Source organism: Phoca vitulina, unplaced genomic scaffold, assembly GCF_004348235.1.
Source record: "Phoca vitulina isolate PV1807 unplaced genomic scaffold, GSC_HSeal_1.0 scaffold9, whole genome shotgun sequence".
Lineage (NCBI taxonomy): Eukaryota > Metazoa > Chordata > Mammalia > Carnivora > Phocidae > Phoca > Phoca vitulina.
In genome coordinates this window covers 40,149,328-40,164,193 of record NW_022589712.1, presented here as the reverse complement: position 1 = coordinate 40,164,193, position 14,866 = coordinate 40,149,328, and the positions used below count along the sequence as shown (strand labels likewise).

General features: G+C 35.4%; 1 protein-coding gene across 1 annotated transcript in view; it reads right to left on the bottom strand.

Moving 5' to 3' along the window:
* The window catches only part of SERINC1 (serine incorporator 1), a 34,403-nt gene that overhangs the window by 2,742 nt on the left and 16,795 nt on the right, over window positions 1-14,866 (bottom strand). Inside the window, exons 3-9 of the mRNA XM_032407972.1 lie at window positions 11,974-12,143; window positions 5,303-5,382; window positions 4,936-5,073; window positions 3,021-3,190; window positions 2,820-2,910; window positions 1,020-1,164; window positions 682-912 (exon numbers count right to left, since the gene is read on the bottom strand). Coding sequence (XP_032263863.1) covers window positions 682-912; window positions 1,020-1,164; window positions 2,820-2,910; window positions 3,021-3,190; window positions 4,936-5,073; window positions 5,303-5,382; window positions 11,974-12,143 — 1,025 coding nt within the window. The remainder of the gene's footprint in view (window positions 1-681; window positions 913-1,019; window positions 1,165-2,819; window positions 2,911-3,020; window positions 3,191-4,935; window positions 5,074-5,302; window positions 5,383-11,973; window positions 12,144-14,866) is intronic.

Here is a 14,866-nt window from a genome sequence, read left to right as displayed (position 1 = left end):
TACATCTTTTTCTGATATTCAAAGTCCTCTTACAAGTTGTGAAGGGTATTCTGCTTAAAAATTATTAAAAACAGAACTTTCCAAACCATATAGTTCAACTTGAATCTTAAATTGGATCTCTCAGTAACCACTTCGACAAAATTAGAAATTTTTTGAAAACAAAATAACTACCTTCCTATTACCAGAAAAAGATTTATAAATTGTAAAGTAATCAAAAAGCATAAATTACAGCTACGGAGAGTTCTAAGGATCCAATTTTAGAGTAGCCATATTCTTTATATTAATCTACATTAATGTATTTCTCAATTCTGAAAACTTAAGTGCTTTTAACAATAGTTTGAACAAAACAGAGAAAAAGATTTATCTTACACCATGCCAGGGATTGGTTACAGTGTCAAAAAAATAAAGCATTGTGTTGAATCAACTATTAACATGGTATTTCTGTAAAAAATGTGTTAATTTCATGAAGCTTCCGATTTTAATTTCTTCAAGATTTGGAAGTATTTCAATATTAATGCCAAAGCAAGGAAGGAAAGTCTACATTTCTCATACTGATCTCATTATTCATTTAGATGTAAATTTTGGAATACATTGGAGGATAAAAAGTACTTCATACCACATGCTTTGCAATGCAATCATGAAAAGCATCAAAATTTCCACATGCACATGAAATATAATTACCTGTACCAGTTGGTAAGGGTCATCATGATATAGAGTGAAGCCAAGAAAAGCATGAAGTGAAAGAAGGAATAACTATAAGTAACACCATCCCTTTCATTATCTACAGCTCGATGAGCATCATCTCCATCCTCCAGTGATCCATCACTTCTGGCTCCACCATCTTCTATTAATGTTGATTCATCACTTGTTAGAGTCAATTTATTAACCTGACTGTTGTTCGAAGTACGGATGCTGCATAAAAGACAGTTAAGAAAGAAGGAAAAAGGGTATTTAAAAAAAATGATTTTTAAATGAATGGCTAGATTTCTTGTTAAAAAAAAATCCACAATTTTTCTTACCTTGAATAAAACACACACAATAAAAAGAGGATCAGTCCTATAATTCCTTGAGCATGCCACCACTGGACAGACTGCCCCTCCTTTGGAACAGTGCTTGTTGTATTGTACCCAATTATGCTTAGTAGACTTGGGTTGCAGTTTGTTTCTGTAATGTAAATTAAGGTCAAATTAAAATGTCAGAACTAGTATAAAAAATAATTTATTTTGGGGGGCCTAGTTACAGTTTTTTTTTTTTTTTTAACTCTTTATGGCCTTGCATATTCAAAAAATTTTCCAGGAAAAAGGTACAAATATAAGAAAAAAATACTTTGAAACAACCTGTATTTATTGATAATGAGACCTTTTAAATATCATACTGCTAATTTTATAGAAGTGTCCAGAAAAATCAAGTAATTTCATTTTAAACCTCGAGAACTGAGATATTAAGCTTTCTATTGATCAAGAAACAGGTGAAATTTAGATGAGCTCTCCTAAGTATAATAAAACTCTAGTACACTTAAGAATAAAATTCAGGTGTTCTAAACGAAAATACAGTGGCTTTTCCTAATATACGTTGTAAGAGAACAACAGTGACTTTATGAAATTTATAAACTTGTCAAAGTATGTTGCTATGTAAGCAAGGTAGCTTACACATAAAATTACCAGTTACTAGAATTTTAACAAATGCTTTGTGGAAATGTCTAAATAACTCTTAATGACCTAATCCGTATTTAACTTTCGTAAGAAAAAGTAAGGTTTGTATTCACTGAAGTACCCAAATGTTTTTCTCTCCCACAAAGCCAGATATATCAACTACCATCTTATTAATGAAACGATCCTTAATTAGGGGAAAAAACAAACAAGAAAAAAAAATGATTCTTATCTTAGAGCCATTCAGATTAAGAGTAAGCTCTAAAGCAAATTAATAAAATTTTTTTTCTAACCACTTAACACCTGAACAAAAATAATCTTTCTTTAATACTAAAAACAGCTTTCCTCCAACTACTGATAAAGTACCTACTGAGTTTATAAACTTGAAATCAGATTCAGATGACATTTCATAATTTTCTTAAGTAAAAGTGAACATTTTCTTTTCAAAATCAGTAACTAATTTCTCGCTAATTTGTTTCACCCCAAATGATATATATTGGCTTCTAATCTCATGGAATGCAGTTTAACTGGCCTACAGATTCATTAGAAAGCCCAATTACATTCACTTGCAAGGTACTCACAGACAAAAATATCTTAATTAGTAAAAAAAAAAAATAAAAACAAACTATACTGCTTAACAATGAATCAAGGAGCATTTTAACAGCTTTTCTTTCTATATATACTATCATAAATACGACTGTACAAATTAGGTATATTTGTTATAATTTTCACATTAATTTCTTATAATTTATTAGTGAAAGAAACAAAGTGAAAAAATACATAGCAGTACATCAAACATGAAAATGGTATTATTTCCATACTGTTTATTCCTCTAGAGGCTTATTTTTCTTTTTTAAAGATTTACTTTAGAAAGAGAGAAAGCAAGAGCAAGAGAGCGTTGCGTGGGAGGTGGGGGGTTGGGGGGGGAGAGGATCCGAGGAAGAGAAAGGATCTTAAGCAGACTCTCTGCTGAGTGACCAGGGATGATCTCAGGATCCATGAGATCAATGACCTGAGCCATAATCAAGAGTCAGATGCTTAACCCACTAAGCCACCCAGGCACCCCTAGAGGCTTACTTTTTAAATAGCTTAATTTCTCAAAATGACCATCTTTGAAAAAAAAAAAAGTTGTAGAATTCATTAAAAAGAACCCAAGCAAACAAAACATACCCGGTTCATTGGTCATGGCAGACCATGTCAAATACATTGTGTAGACTGTGATTACTGAAGACTGTAACAAACCAGATCTTGGTTGTGATTCCTACAAAGAAAAATTAAGCAAGACAAATAAATATTCTGACATCATTCAAGATTTAGGGAAAACTTAGAAAAATGGAAGTTTCATAAAAACTAATGATATAAAGATCATACTTGGATTTTTGGCAGTATAGACATTACAGAGGCACCAAGGCAGAGGAGCATGTTGACACTGATGAATGCTTTATTTTCTGAACAACTGGCTGGATGAGTATAATAAACAAAGAATAGGACGATAGCAACTAAAGACAGCAGATAATTCAGAGCTGTAGCTGATAACAATGCTGTGAAAGAAATATAATTGGACAATTAGAATTTATCACGAATATTAGGAATTAGGCATAGGGCTCATTTTAAAAACAATCATTTTATTCAAAATGTATTTTAAGCAACTACCATTGTCAGCATTATGCAGGCTATAAAAGCAGAGAAGAATATTTCTGAACTTTATCACAGTGATTTTATGGTCCTCACACATAGCTCACTATAGTATTTTCAAGGACAGTAAGTTAGGTGACATATTAAATATTTTATTAATAGTAATAGCTCCATTACAAACACATTCACATACATTAGCCATAATTTTCAAAATACGGAAAAATAAAAGGAAACTTACTTAATGCTAAGCCCACTAAACAATGCTTTTCTGTATTAACTAATTATATTTTTTATTTAAAAATATTTTTTTTAAGTAGTCTCCATGCCTAGTGTGGAGCCCAACACAGGGCTTGAACTCACAACCACGAGATCAAGACCTGAGATGAGATCAAGAGTCCCAACGCACAGCTGAATGAGCCACCCAGGCACCCCTTAACTAATTATCTTTTAAAAATATTTTATTATGTAACAGTAAATCATTATTATTTAATAAGACAACCCAAGTTTCTTCTATGTATATTAAAACACATACAATGTGTTTGTTTTTGTGCTAATATGTGCTCAGTATACAGGTGTTTATGCAGATGTGCCTGACGGGATCCACCCAACAAATATTTATTAAATGCCTACAAAGTTCTAAGCACTGGTGATACAGCAGGGAACAAAACAGAAACTCTTGCATTAGATTTGCATTAAAGAATGAGGTGTTCTATAAAAGTGAATTTCCCAAATGACTAAAGCTTATTTCTTTGAATACTAAACTCTATTTTAACCACCGAGATCAAATACCACAAACTAGTTGTGAGAGAAATACCAGACTAGCAGATACAATGGATATAACTTTCAATCTGATTGAAAATATTTAGCTGAAACTCAGATCATTTCACATAAAAATTTAGATTTATGGCTTCTTTTGAAAGAAATCAGAAAAAATTTAAGCAATACTGAGCCCACATTTCCATAAGGCAACTACTATATGAAACTGAGCAGCAGCTATGCGCACCTTAAATAGAGTCTTCATCACAGTTCTGTTTGCACAAGCACTGACTATGCACTTAACCCAAGTCTCTTCCCTCCTTTTCATCATCTGCGGCAAGCCAATGAATTCTGATCCCTGCCCTGCAGTATAACCACTGGACTCAAGCTCATCTTTACAAATAAAACAGTCACACTACTATAAGAATCCCTTTATGTGTTACTGACACAAAAAGGCATCTTTCTACTTATATAAAATGAAATGTTCTAGAGTTGCTTTTCATATTTTTTCTGCATGCTGTTTATAAATGATGCCACTGTTTATTTCTAGCAGTCCTAGTCCCTTTAATATTTTTAACCTGCTCTAGAATAGGAAATTAGGCTGTAAAAAGTACATACTGTCAGCAGTAGCCTTTGCAACATCTATTTTAGCCATTCAAGGTATTTTGGATTATTTCCTGGCTCTTGGGTATGTTCTAATTGATTCCCTAAAAGCTATCTCAACAAGTAAAGTTGTTGACACAATGTGATAAGATGCCACTCACAAACTTTTGAAGTAAACACCTCTTCACAAAAACTTACATCATAAAAATCTTGATTTCCCTATAGTCTACATATATGCTCTCACCTTCAGAGTTCATCTATCTTGAAGATGCTTTGTAAGACAAAAGCTTACCTGCATACCAACATCTTGAGTTCCCTTCTTCCATTTTTTCAACCCATGATTCATTCCATGAATGGGCAAAATCAATAAGTAAGACTAGCTGTATGAGGATGAAGCAAAAGGCACCTGCCATGCCTACATAAAACCACACTGAAAGAAAGAAAAAACACATACAAATGTTTTTTTGTGGCTGGTTCACTTTTTATTACTTCATCTTCATACAATACATGAAAGGGAAAATATTTTACACAAATGCCATGATTTTGCCAACTGCGGTTAAAAAACAAAACAAAACAAGTAATGTTACAGTCCCAGGTAACAGTTATGTCGGTTTCTTTACAAAACATCAACATCACACAATTAAGAAAAGATTTATTACCAGTTGTAAAAGTTCCTTCTGGAATGAAGAAAGCCCCAATAATAATAGCAATCGCTGCAGCAAATTTAAAGAACCAAAATCTAAAAGAAATAGAAATATAGTTTACTAATAAATATTCACTCAACAAATAGTTTCATATATGAAATCATTTAAGAGCATCTGAAAAAACAGTTTATGTGACTGTTTAGGACAGTTTTAGGAAAAGACAGATTTATAACTAATTCACTATGAGAAAATGAGAATATCAGTTCTCTATTCACAGGTTGATTTTAAATAATGAGTGGGTATAATGCTAAGTGAAATAAGTCAGAGAAACACAAATACCATATGATTTCACTCATATGTGGAATTTAAGGAAGAAAACAAATGAACAAAGAAAAGACAAACAAAAAAAACCCCCAGACTTTAAATACAGAGAACAAACTAGTGGATGCCAGAGGGGAGGTGGGTGAAATAGATAAAAGGGATTAAGAGTACACTTCTCTTGATGAATGCTGAGAAATATAAAGAATTGTTGTATCATTATATTGTACACCTGAAACTAATGTTAACACACTGTATGTTAATTTTACATGAATAAGAAGAAATTAAAAATAAGAATGGGGTAATATGTGACAATATAAGGTGCACTGTACAAATGAATAGTTTTACAAACACATGATAAATGCTCCATCCAAAACTGTGATGATAACAAAAAACCCAGCTTTTAGGACATCAGCATCTTGATGGCGAAAGTCCCTATTTTTTGGTTCCCCTGTTTTTAACAACTAATTAGGCATCCATCAACAGAAGTGCCTCTGTGGAAGATGTGAGATCCAGAAACATTTGCCAGGAGACCCAGGAAAAGTCTTCCGCACCTGTGTATTTGGTAATAAGCAGACAGACTTTGGTATGGGCTGCAGAACCAATAAACTTCCCTAACCCCTCCCAGCCTCTCCCAGTTGGGGAAAACCTAGAGTGCCGACGTGGGCAAATACCCATGAATTGGAGACGCTTTATAAAAGTCTAGCCCTTCTGAGGTAAGATTCCTGCATGGCGTGTGTGTGTATCGGGGGCTGGGGTGGGGAGATGAGTTTCAGTCAGCAGAGAGAAGAGGAATTCTGTCAGCACCGCCCCTACACCATGGCAATACAGTATGGACACAATCTGGCAGCAACCTCTCCCATGGGGGAAAATGAGAGCTGTGAGTGACAGCTACCCCAACTCTGTGGGACAATTCTGGAGAAACCCATTTCTTTCCAGAAGTACCCAGATTACTGAGGCAGGACCTCCATGACTAAGGGGAGATAGGAGATGGGGAAAGCAGCAGATAAGAATGTCAAAAAGCATTAAAGGAACACAGTTTCTGCCAACTACATTCAGGACTTAAGCAGGAAGTATGTTCACAAGTCTCTGGGAGATCCTCAGCCAAGGATATCTCCGCTGGCTATGTGGGACCCCAAACACCTGGAGTACTAAACCCACACCTCCCACTGGGCCGCCAGTTCTTTGTGCTCCCAAGTGTGGCAGAAAGAGCCAATCCAGTAATGAGAGTGCTCCATGATCTGGAGATAAGGGAGAAACCACAAACTGGAGCTGTACTGCCGCCACCTGGAAACAAAGAGTTCCAGTAGCCAGTAAGGTGAGTTTTAAGAACCAGAGAAGTCATAAAAGCTTAAGATTTCTTCCACAAAAGGGAGCAGGAAGTGTGCAGCAAGTGTATAAATACAAGGTCAAAGAGAACCCCAGACACATATAATAGGATCAAGAAGAGTATACCCCATCTGAGGGCAACCAGTACAGACCTGAGATATCTGCTACCTCAAGCAACAACACAAAACTACAGGGAACATGAAAACAAGAAAACATTCCAACACCAAAAGATGATAATCCAACAACTGAGCTCAAAAGCACGGAATCTTGCAATCTAGTGAATAAAGAAAACAGCTGCTTTAAGGAAACTCAATGAGCTACCAGAAAACACAAAAAGACAAAATCGGGAAAAAAAAATACGTGAACAAAACAAGAAATTTAGCAAAGCCAGAAACCATAAAAAATGAACCAACATCTGGAGCTGAAGAATTTGATGAAAGAAATGAAAAATGCAAACAAGCACTTGCAGCAGGGTAGATCAAATGTAGGACAGAATCAGCAACCTAGAGAACACAAATTTTGAAATAACCCGATAGTAGTGAACAGAGGAAAAAAGAATGAAAAAGAGTGAAGAAAGCCCATTTGATCTATGGTATCTGAACATTAGAATAATTAGCGTTCCAGAGGAGAGGAGAGAAAGAAGGGGGCAAAGTTTATTTAAAGAAATAACGGAGAATTTCCCAAGCTTGGGAAGTATTATAACCTGAGTTCACAACTCTAAATAGATTATTATCTCCATGCAAAAGACCTTCTCTAAAACACAAACTGTCAAAGATGGAAGAAAAAGAGAGAATCTTAAAAGCAGCCAGAGAAAAAAGGATCTTAATCTACAAATGATCTCCCACTAAGCTATCAGTGGATTTCTCAGCAGAAATTCTACAGGCCAGGAGAGAGGGGAATGACACATTCCAAGTTGTGAAAGAAAAAACTGCCAGCCAAGAATACTCTATCTACCAGTCATCCTTCAGATATGAAAGAGAAATAGACTTTCCCAGATAAATAAAAGCTAAGTTCACCACTAATAGACCTATCTTGCAAAAAATGGTCAAAGTTCAAGCTTAAATGAAAAGATGCTAATTAGTAACATGAAAACGTATGAAAGTATGTAACAGACTGGTGAAAATATACAGTAAGATCTAGGAAACTAATTCTATAATATGATGACATGTTAATATTTAACTATAAAGGTTAATAAGAAGTATTAAAAAACTATACTAGGTTAATACATAATATAAAAAGTGGTAAATTGTGACATCAAAACTACAAAAGGGAAGGAGTAAATGGATAAGAGCTTTTGTATACAATTGGAGTTAAGTTGCTATCAGCTTAAAATGGACTGTTTTATCTAAAAGATGTTTTATGTAAGCCTCACAGTAACCACAAAGTAAAAACCTACAGTAGATTCACAAAAGAAAAAAGGGAAACAAAAGAACCAGAGAACACCAATTTACAAAAGCAGGCAGAAATGGAGGAAAAAAGAAACAATGGAAATACAGAACCACCAGAAAGCAATGAATAAGAACATTGCTAAGGCCTTACATATCAATAATTACCCTAAATGTGTATATACTAAATTTACCAATCAAAAGGCATGGTGTGGCTAGATGGATAAAAAACCAAGACCCAACTATATGCTGCATACAAGACTCACTTCAGATTTAAGGACACTCATAGGCTCCAAATGAAGGGATAATAAAGGATATTCCATGCAATTGGAAAGCAAAAGAAAGTGGGGTTAGCATACCTATATCAAACAAAAAAAACTTAAGACAAAAAAGGTAACAATGGGGTGCCTGGGTGGCTCAGCCGGTTAAGTGTCTACCTTTGGCTCAGGTCATGATCCCAGCGTCCTGGGATCCAGCCCTGCATCAGGCTCCCTGCTCAGCGGGAAGCCTGCTTCTCCCTTTGCCTGCTCTGCCTGCTTGTGCTCTGACAAATAAATAAAATCTTAAAAAAAAAAAAAAAAAAAGGTAACAGACAAAGAAGGCTGTTATATAATGATAAAGGGGCCAACTCAATTCTCCACAAAGATACAACAATCGTAAATACATAAATCGTAAATATAACCCAACATCGGAACACTTAAGTATATTAAGCAAATACTAACAGATGTTAAACAGTAGTAGACTTCAATACCCCACACTTTCAGCAATGGATAAATCCTCCAGACAGAAAATCAACAAGGAAATGCTGGATTTGAACCATATGTTAGGCCAAATGGACCTAACACATATATAGAACATTCCATCCAACAACAGAATATACATTCTTCTTAAGTGCACTCTCCAGTATGAACAGATTATATGATAGGACCCAAAAAAGTCTTTTCAAATTTAAGAAGACTGAAATCATACCAAGTATTTTTTCCAACTACAACAGAATGAAACTAGAATCAACAAAAGGAAACCTGGAAAATTTCCAAGCATGTGGAAACTAAACAACCCATTCCTGCAAAACCAAGAGATCAAAGAAATCAAAAAAGAAATTATCTCTTAAACAAATGAAAATAGAAACACAATGTAATAAATAAAACATACAGGACGCTGCAAAAGCAGTTCTTAGAGGAAGTATATAGTAATAAATGCATATATTAAGAAAACAGAAAGATCTCTAATAACCTTAACTGTATACCTCAAAGACCAGAAAAAAGAGGGCCAAAGTTAGCAGACGCAGGGAAATAACAAAGATCAGAGTGGAAATAAACATGATTCAGAACAGAAAACACATAGATCAACGAAACTAAGAGCTGGTATTTCAAAAAGATAAACAAAACTGACAAACCTTTGGCTAGACTAAAAAAAAAAAAAGAATACTCAAAATCAGAAACAAAAGAGAAGACATTACAACTGATACTATGAAAATACATACATTCATAAGAAACTGCTTGAAGGATTGTATGTCAACAAATTGGATAACCAGAAGATAAGGATAAATTCTTAAAAACGTACTACCTATCAAGACTAAATCAAGAAGAAACAGAAAATCCAATTAAAAGATGGGCAAAGGAACTTAGATATTTTTCCAGAGAAGACATACGAATGGCCAACAGGTATATGAAAAGGTGCTCAATATCACTAATCATCTGGGAAATGTAAATCAAAGCCATTATGAGGTATCATCTCACACCTGTTAAAATGAAATGGCTATCATTAAGAAGACAAGAAGTAACAAGGGTTGACAAGGATGCGTGAAAAGGAAACCCTTGTGCAGGGTTGGTGGGAATGGAAACTAGTTCAGCCACTATGAAAAACAGTATAAAGGTTCCTCAAAAAATTAAAAATAGAAACTATCATATGATCTAGCAGTTCCACTTCTAGTTTTATATCCAAAGGAAACGGAAACAGGACACCAGAAAGATGCCTGCTCTCCCATGTTTACTACAGCATTATTCACAATACACAAGATATGAAAACCACCTAAGTGTGTGTCAATGAATGAAAAAACTGTGGTATAGATACACAATGGAATGTTATACAGCCACGAGAAAGAAGCAAACCCTGCCATTTGCAAGGACATATATGAACTGCAAAGGCATTGCGCTAAGTGAGATAAGCCAGACAAAGAAAAACAAATACCGTATGGTATCACTCATACGTGCAATCTAAAAAAGCCAAGCTTGTAAAAATTGAGAATAAAATGGTTACCAGAGTATGGGGTACATGGGGCGGGGGGGGGGGGGGGGGGGGGGGGGGGGGGGGGGGGGGGGGGGCGGCGGAATTGGGAGATGTCATTAAGAGGAACAAACTTGCAACCAGTAAATAAGTCCTGGAGATCTAATGCACAGCAGAGTGATTATAAGCAGCAAAACTGTACTACAGACTTCAAACTTGCTAACTATTCTCATCACAAGAAAGAAATAATAACTATGTGACATGACTGGGGTGTTGGCTACCCCTACAATGGCAATCACACTGCAATATACAAATGTATGAAATCAACACTTTGTATATGCTAAATCTACAATGTTATATGTTAATTTTATCTCAATTAAAAAGAAAACACATGTAACAAAGATGGTTGTTAAGAGTGCTACATGCATGCTACTTTGACTAGAGTGTTATCTCAGGGAATAGTTGTCACAGCCATTCTGTGATGCATTTTGAGAAGTGTTTAAAAATACATTTAATAAATATATTTGTAAAAGTGCAAATAAACAAATACCAATGACTACAAGGACAAAATAAATCAACCTGTCACAGCATATTTTTCACTAATATTTGTATTTGACTTGTTCATCCTTCCTGTCTTCGGTAGCATAATAATAAATAAGCAATAGCAGATACTCAAAAAAAATTTTATTTAATTATGGGGAGAAAAGAACAGATAAAATTCAAAACATTCAAATTAAGTACCAGAAGTGATGCTCTACATTAAGGGATATTAATAAAAGGGACCCTGAAGTTTCTTTCTAGATTGTCTAGTACAACCAACCATTTAGACAATCAATCACCCTGCTGAGGATTAGTTATTCATTTTGGTTGCACTGTAGGTCTAAGTAACCAAGTTCAGTTTCATGTAGTAAGAATGATCTACCAAGAGCTAAGAGGAGGAGGAATGAGTTCCTCGTTATTAGTAACAGATATGGACCCTTTTTTTTTAAATTAATTAATTAATTTAGAGAGAATGCACAAGCAGGATGGACAGAGCGAGAGGGAGAGAGAATCTCAAGCAGACTCCACACTGAGTGTGGAGCCCGAGGTGGGGCTAAATCTCACCCTGAGATCATGACCTGTGCCAAAACCAAGAGTTGGATGCTCAACTGACTGTGACACCCAGGTGCCCTGGTTGATCCTCTTTTTATGATGAACTATAAAACATCATGCATCAGAGATTATACCAATAAGTAACCCAAGGCTACTATTTAATATTTATATTTCTAAAATCTGATATTCTCAGTAGAGACAAGAAGATATTTTTACCTGGTCATTCATGAATAACAAAATAAACCTGCAAATTGCATAACTATTTTAGTTTTTTTAGACAGACTCAAAATAACTGAGAAAAGGCTACCCAGACTTTTGTATTATTCAAAGACGTACCCATTATGCACTGCAGCTCTTGGATCACTGCTGCTCTTCACTTTGATCATTAGGAGAGAGAGGAGAAGATAGAACATAGCCAAGCCAAAGCACAGACGGTACACAGCTTTATAGCCAACCAAAATATTACAAGGAACGATGCCTTTTTCATTTTCACAAAATCCAGGAATCTAGAAAAACAAAGAGTTTATGATGTAGAATTTTTTCAAGTAAAAATGAAAGTTCTAGGTAATCAAATAGTTTAAGGTTTAGAAAACAGAAATTTGCTTTACAGTTTATGCTGAATATGTAAGCAAGGTCAGTCTGGAACATTTTCCTCAGATAGACATTTAACTCTCTTTTTACTTTGAGCCCATGATAAACTACAAATGCTGATCCAAAACTGGATGTTTATTCTGACCTGCAGACTTATTCTAAATTTCCTAAAACTTGCATTCTCCTGTGATATGCTGAATTACCTGTATAAGAGAGAAATACAATCAAAGAAGCTTAAGAAATTACATAGTAAGTCAGCTTCTAAATACTGAAGAGGACAATGATGGCTTCTCAAAGCCAATGTGACCTAAATATATTTTGAGTTTTGATGTCTTATTCTACAAGTGTTATTTATTTTTTTTAAGAATTTATGTATGTCAGAGAGAGAGAGAATGAGCAGAGGAAGAGGCAGATGGAGAGGGAGAAGCAGGTTCCCCGCTGAGCAAGGAGCCGGATGTGGGACTCCATCCCAGGACCCTGGGATCATGACCTGAGCTGAAGGCAGATGCTTAACCGACTGAGCCACCCAGGCATCCCTACAAGTGTTATTTCTGATAATGAATGGATTTGGATTAACAAATAGCTGGCACTGATTTTATTTTTAACTTAGAAATCTGAAAAAGACTGATGGCCATTACAGAAAGTCACACTGGAATCAGAACACAAAAAACAAAACAAAACAAAAAACCTTTAGCGAAATAAATGGGAGTAGTCCTCAGAACTACATACACTACTCCTACATATGAGGATGAATTATTTCCTCTAGAAAATGTTAAAGCAAACAGATATGCCAAAATATGACAATTTGTGCCTTTAAAACCAAGAACTTACAATTGTATTTAAGCTAATGGGGAGGCACTACTTCCTTCTGCTAGTTCCTACATGGTCTGTAACCCTTTCCTGGTCTCACTTAAATCTCACCTTTCCAACCCAGTTTAAGCCCTATGGCAGTATGTACTTACCTATACTCACTTGCAACATGTACTCAACTAGGCATCCTTAATTATCCCACTCCCTTGTATGAGAGCAGGACACACTTGGAGAATTCCCATCATTAAGTTAATTCGACCACCTAGTTTAGTCAGGTTAAGCTAGTTCAGTAACAACCCCCAAATATCAGTGGCTTAAAACAGCAAAGGCATAGTTCTGCCTCTTGTACCTGTACAGAACTGATTATGATAGTCATTTCAGGAGTCCAGGCTGTTGGGGAAGCCACCATTTCAAATGATGTACATGTTGTAACAGATAAAAAAGGAAATCTTGTATCAGTAAGTAGAGGCTGATGTGTATTTCTTCAACTCACAACTCACTGATCAGTAAGTACTAGAGACATGGCCCTACATCTCACAAGCACTCTAGGAAATGCAAACCATTGATGACCTTCAGAAAGCAGAGAAGCAGAAATATTTGGTGTTGAGAATTAATATCCACCAACTAAACTATTTATAACCATGGTCAACTGGATCCATGACAAAACCATACAAATATATCTTTTGCTTATACCCAAGAACTTGAGTAACATTAACTGGTCATCCACAACTATCATGTGCAATGCTAGTTACTTTCACAATCATAATAATCTCATTTTCCTTACCCCAAAGCCAACATCGAGCAGATACTGTGCTTTAAAATGGAGGTCAACTGCCATATTCTTTCTCAATCTCAAATTTTCTGTTGTCATTTGTTTTGTCTTGGTGGAAAGCCAACTTCTATACCTTCTCTTGATCACCTTCTCCCTCATACAGATTAAAGCCCATATCTTTAACCCCTCTCAAAATATAAATGATGAAATCTCATCCTAAAAAATCCTTTCCTTAACTCAGCTGCCCTCTGAGACTACCATCTTTGTTACATAAATTCTCAAATCAGCAGTTTATACCTACTGGATACATTTCCTCACGGCTGTTTGATTCTCCTACTTCTGATCCCAGCACTCTAAAGAAATCGCTTTTTCAAGACACTAATGATGTACTGGCTGTCAAATACTTTCTTTCTAAGGTCTGCACAATAGGGCATTCACTTGTTTCACCCTTTTTCATTGTTCCTTCTGAGGTTCCCTTTTCTCTAGCAACCCCTTTCAATAACAGCTTTTGTCAAAGTTACAGTCTTCACACTTTGAATGGTCTTCTTCAGCATATGCTGCCATGGTTTCAACTTTCATCTCCATTCCCAAAACACCTCTAGCTAGGATTTCTTTTTTGTTACATACCGTGTTTTCTACTTCCTGTTAGATACACAAACACACTTTCTCACACATGTATGTAGTGCAGTATCCCTAAGTCAACGTTTTATAAACTAAATGAATCATATTTTCCTCATCTCCTTTTACAACCTGACTCCCTGAAAATTTTTTTTTAAAAAATAAAACACCTCCCCTCCCCGGTTAACAGTAACAGTTTCCTGCTAATTGTCTAAAATCAGAACCTGGGTATTATGTATGATTCTATCACTGCCAATATTTAAATCCAGATTCAGTTAATTCTATGTTCAGAAAAGTTATTGCAGGCCCCCTATACAGTTCTTGATTGCACGATTAAAAGAGCCTCCACATTTAACTGCTTGACTTCTAATTATCAGATCAGTCTTCCTAAAGCATACGTATTCCGCTCAACAAGCTCTTTATCTTCATTTTGCTTCC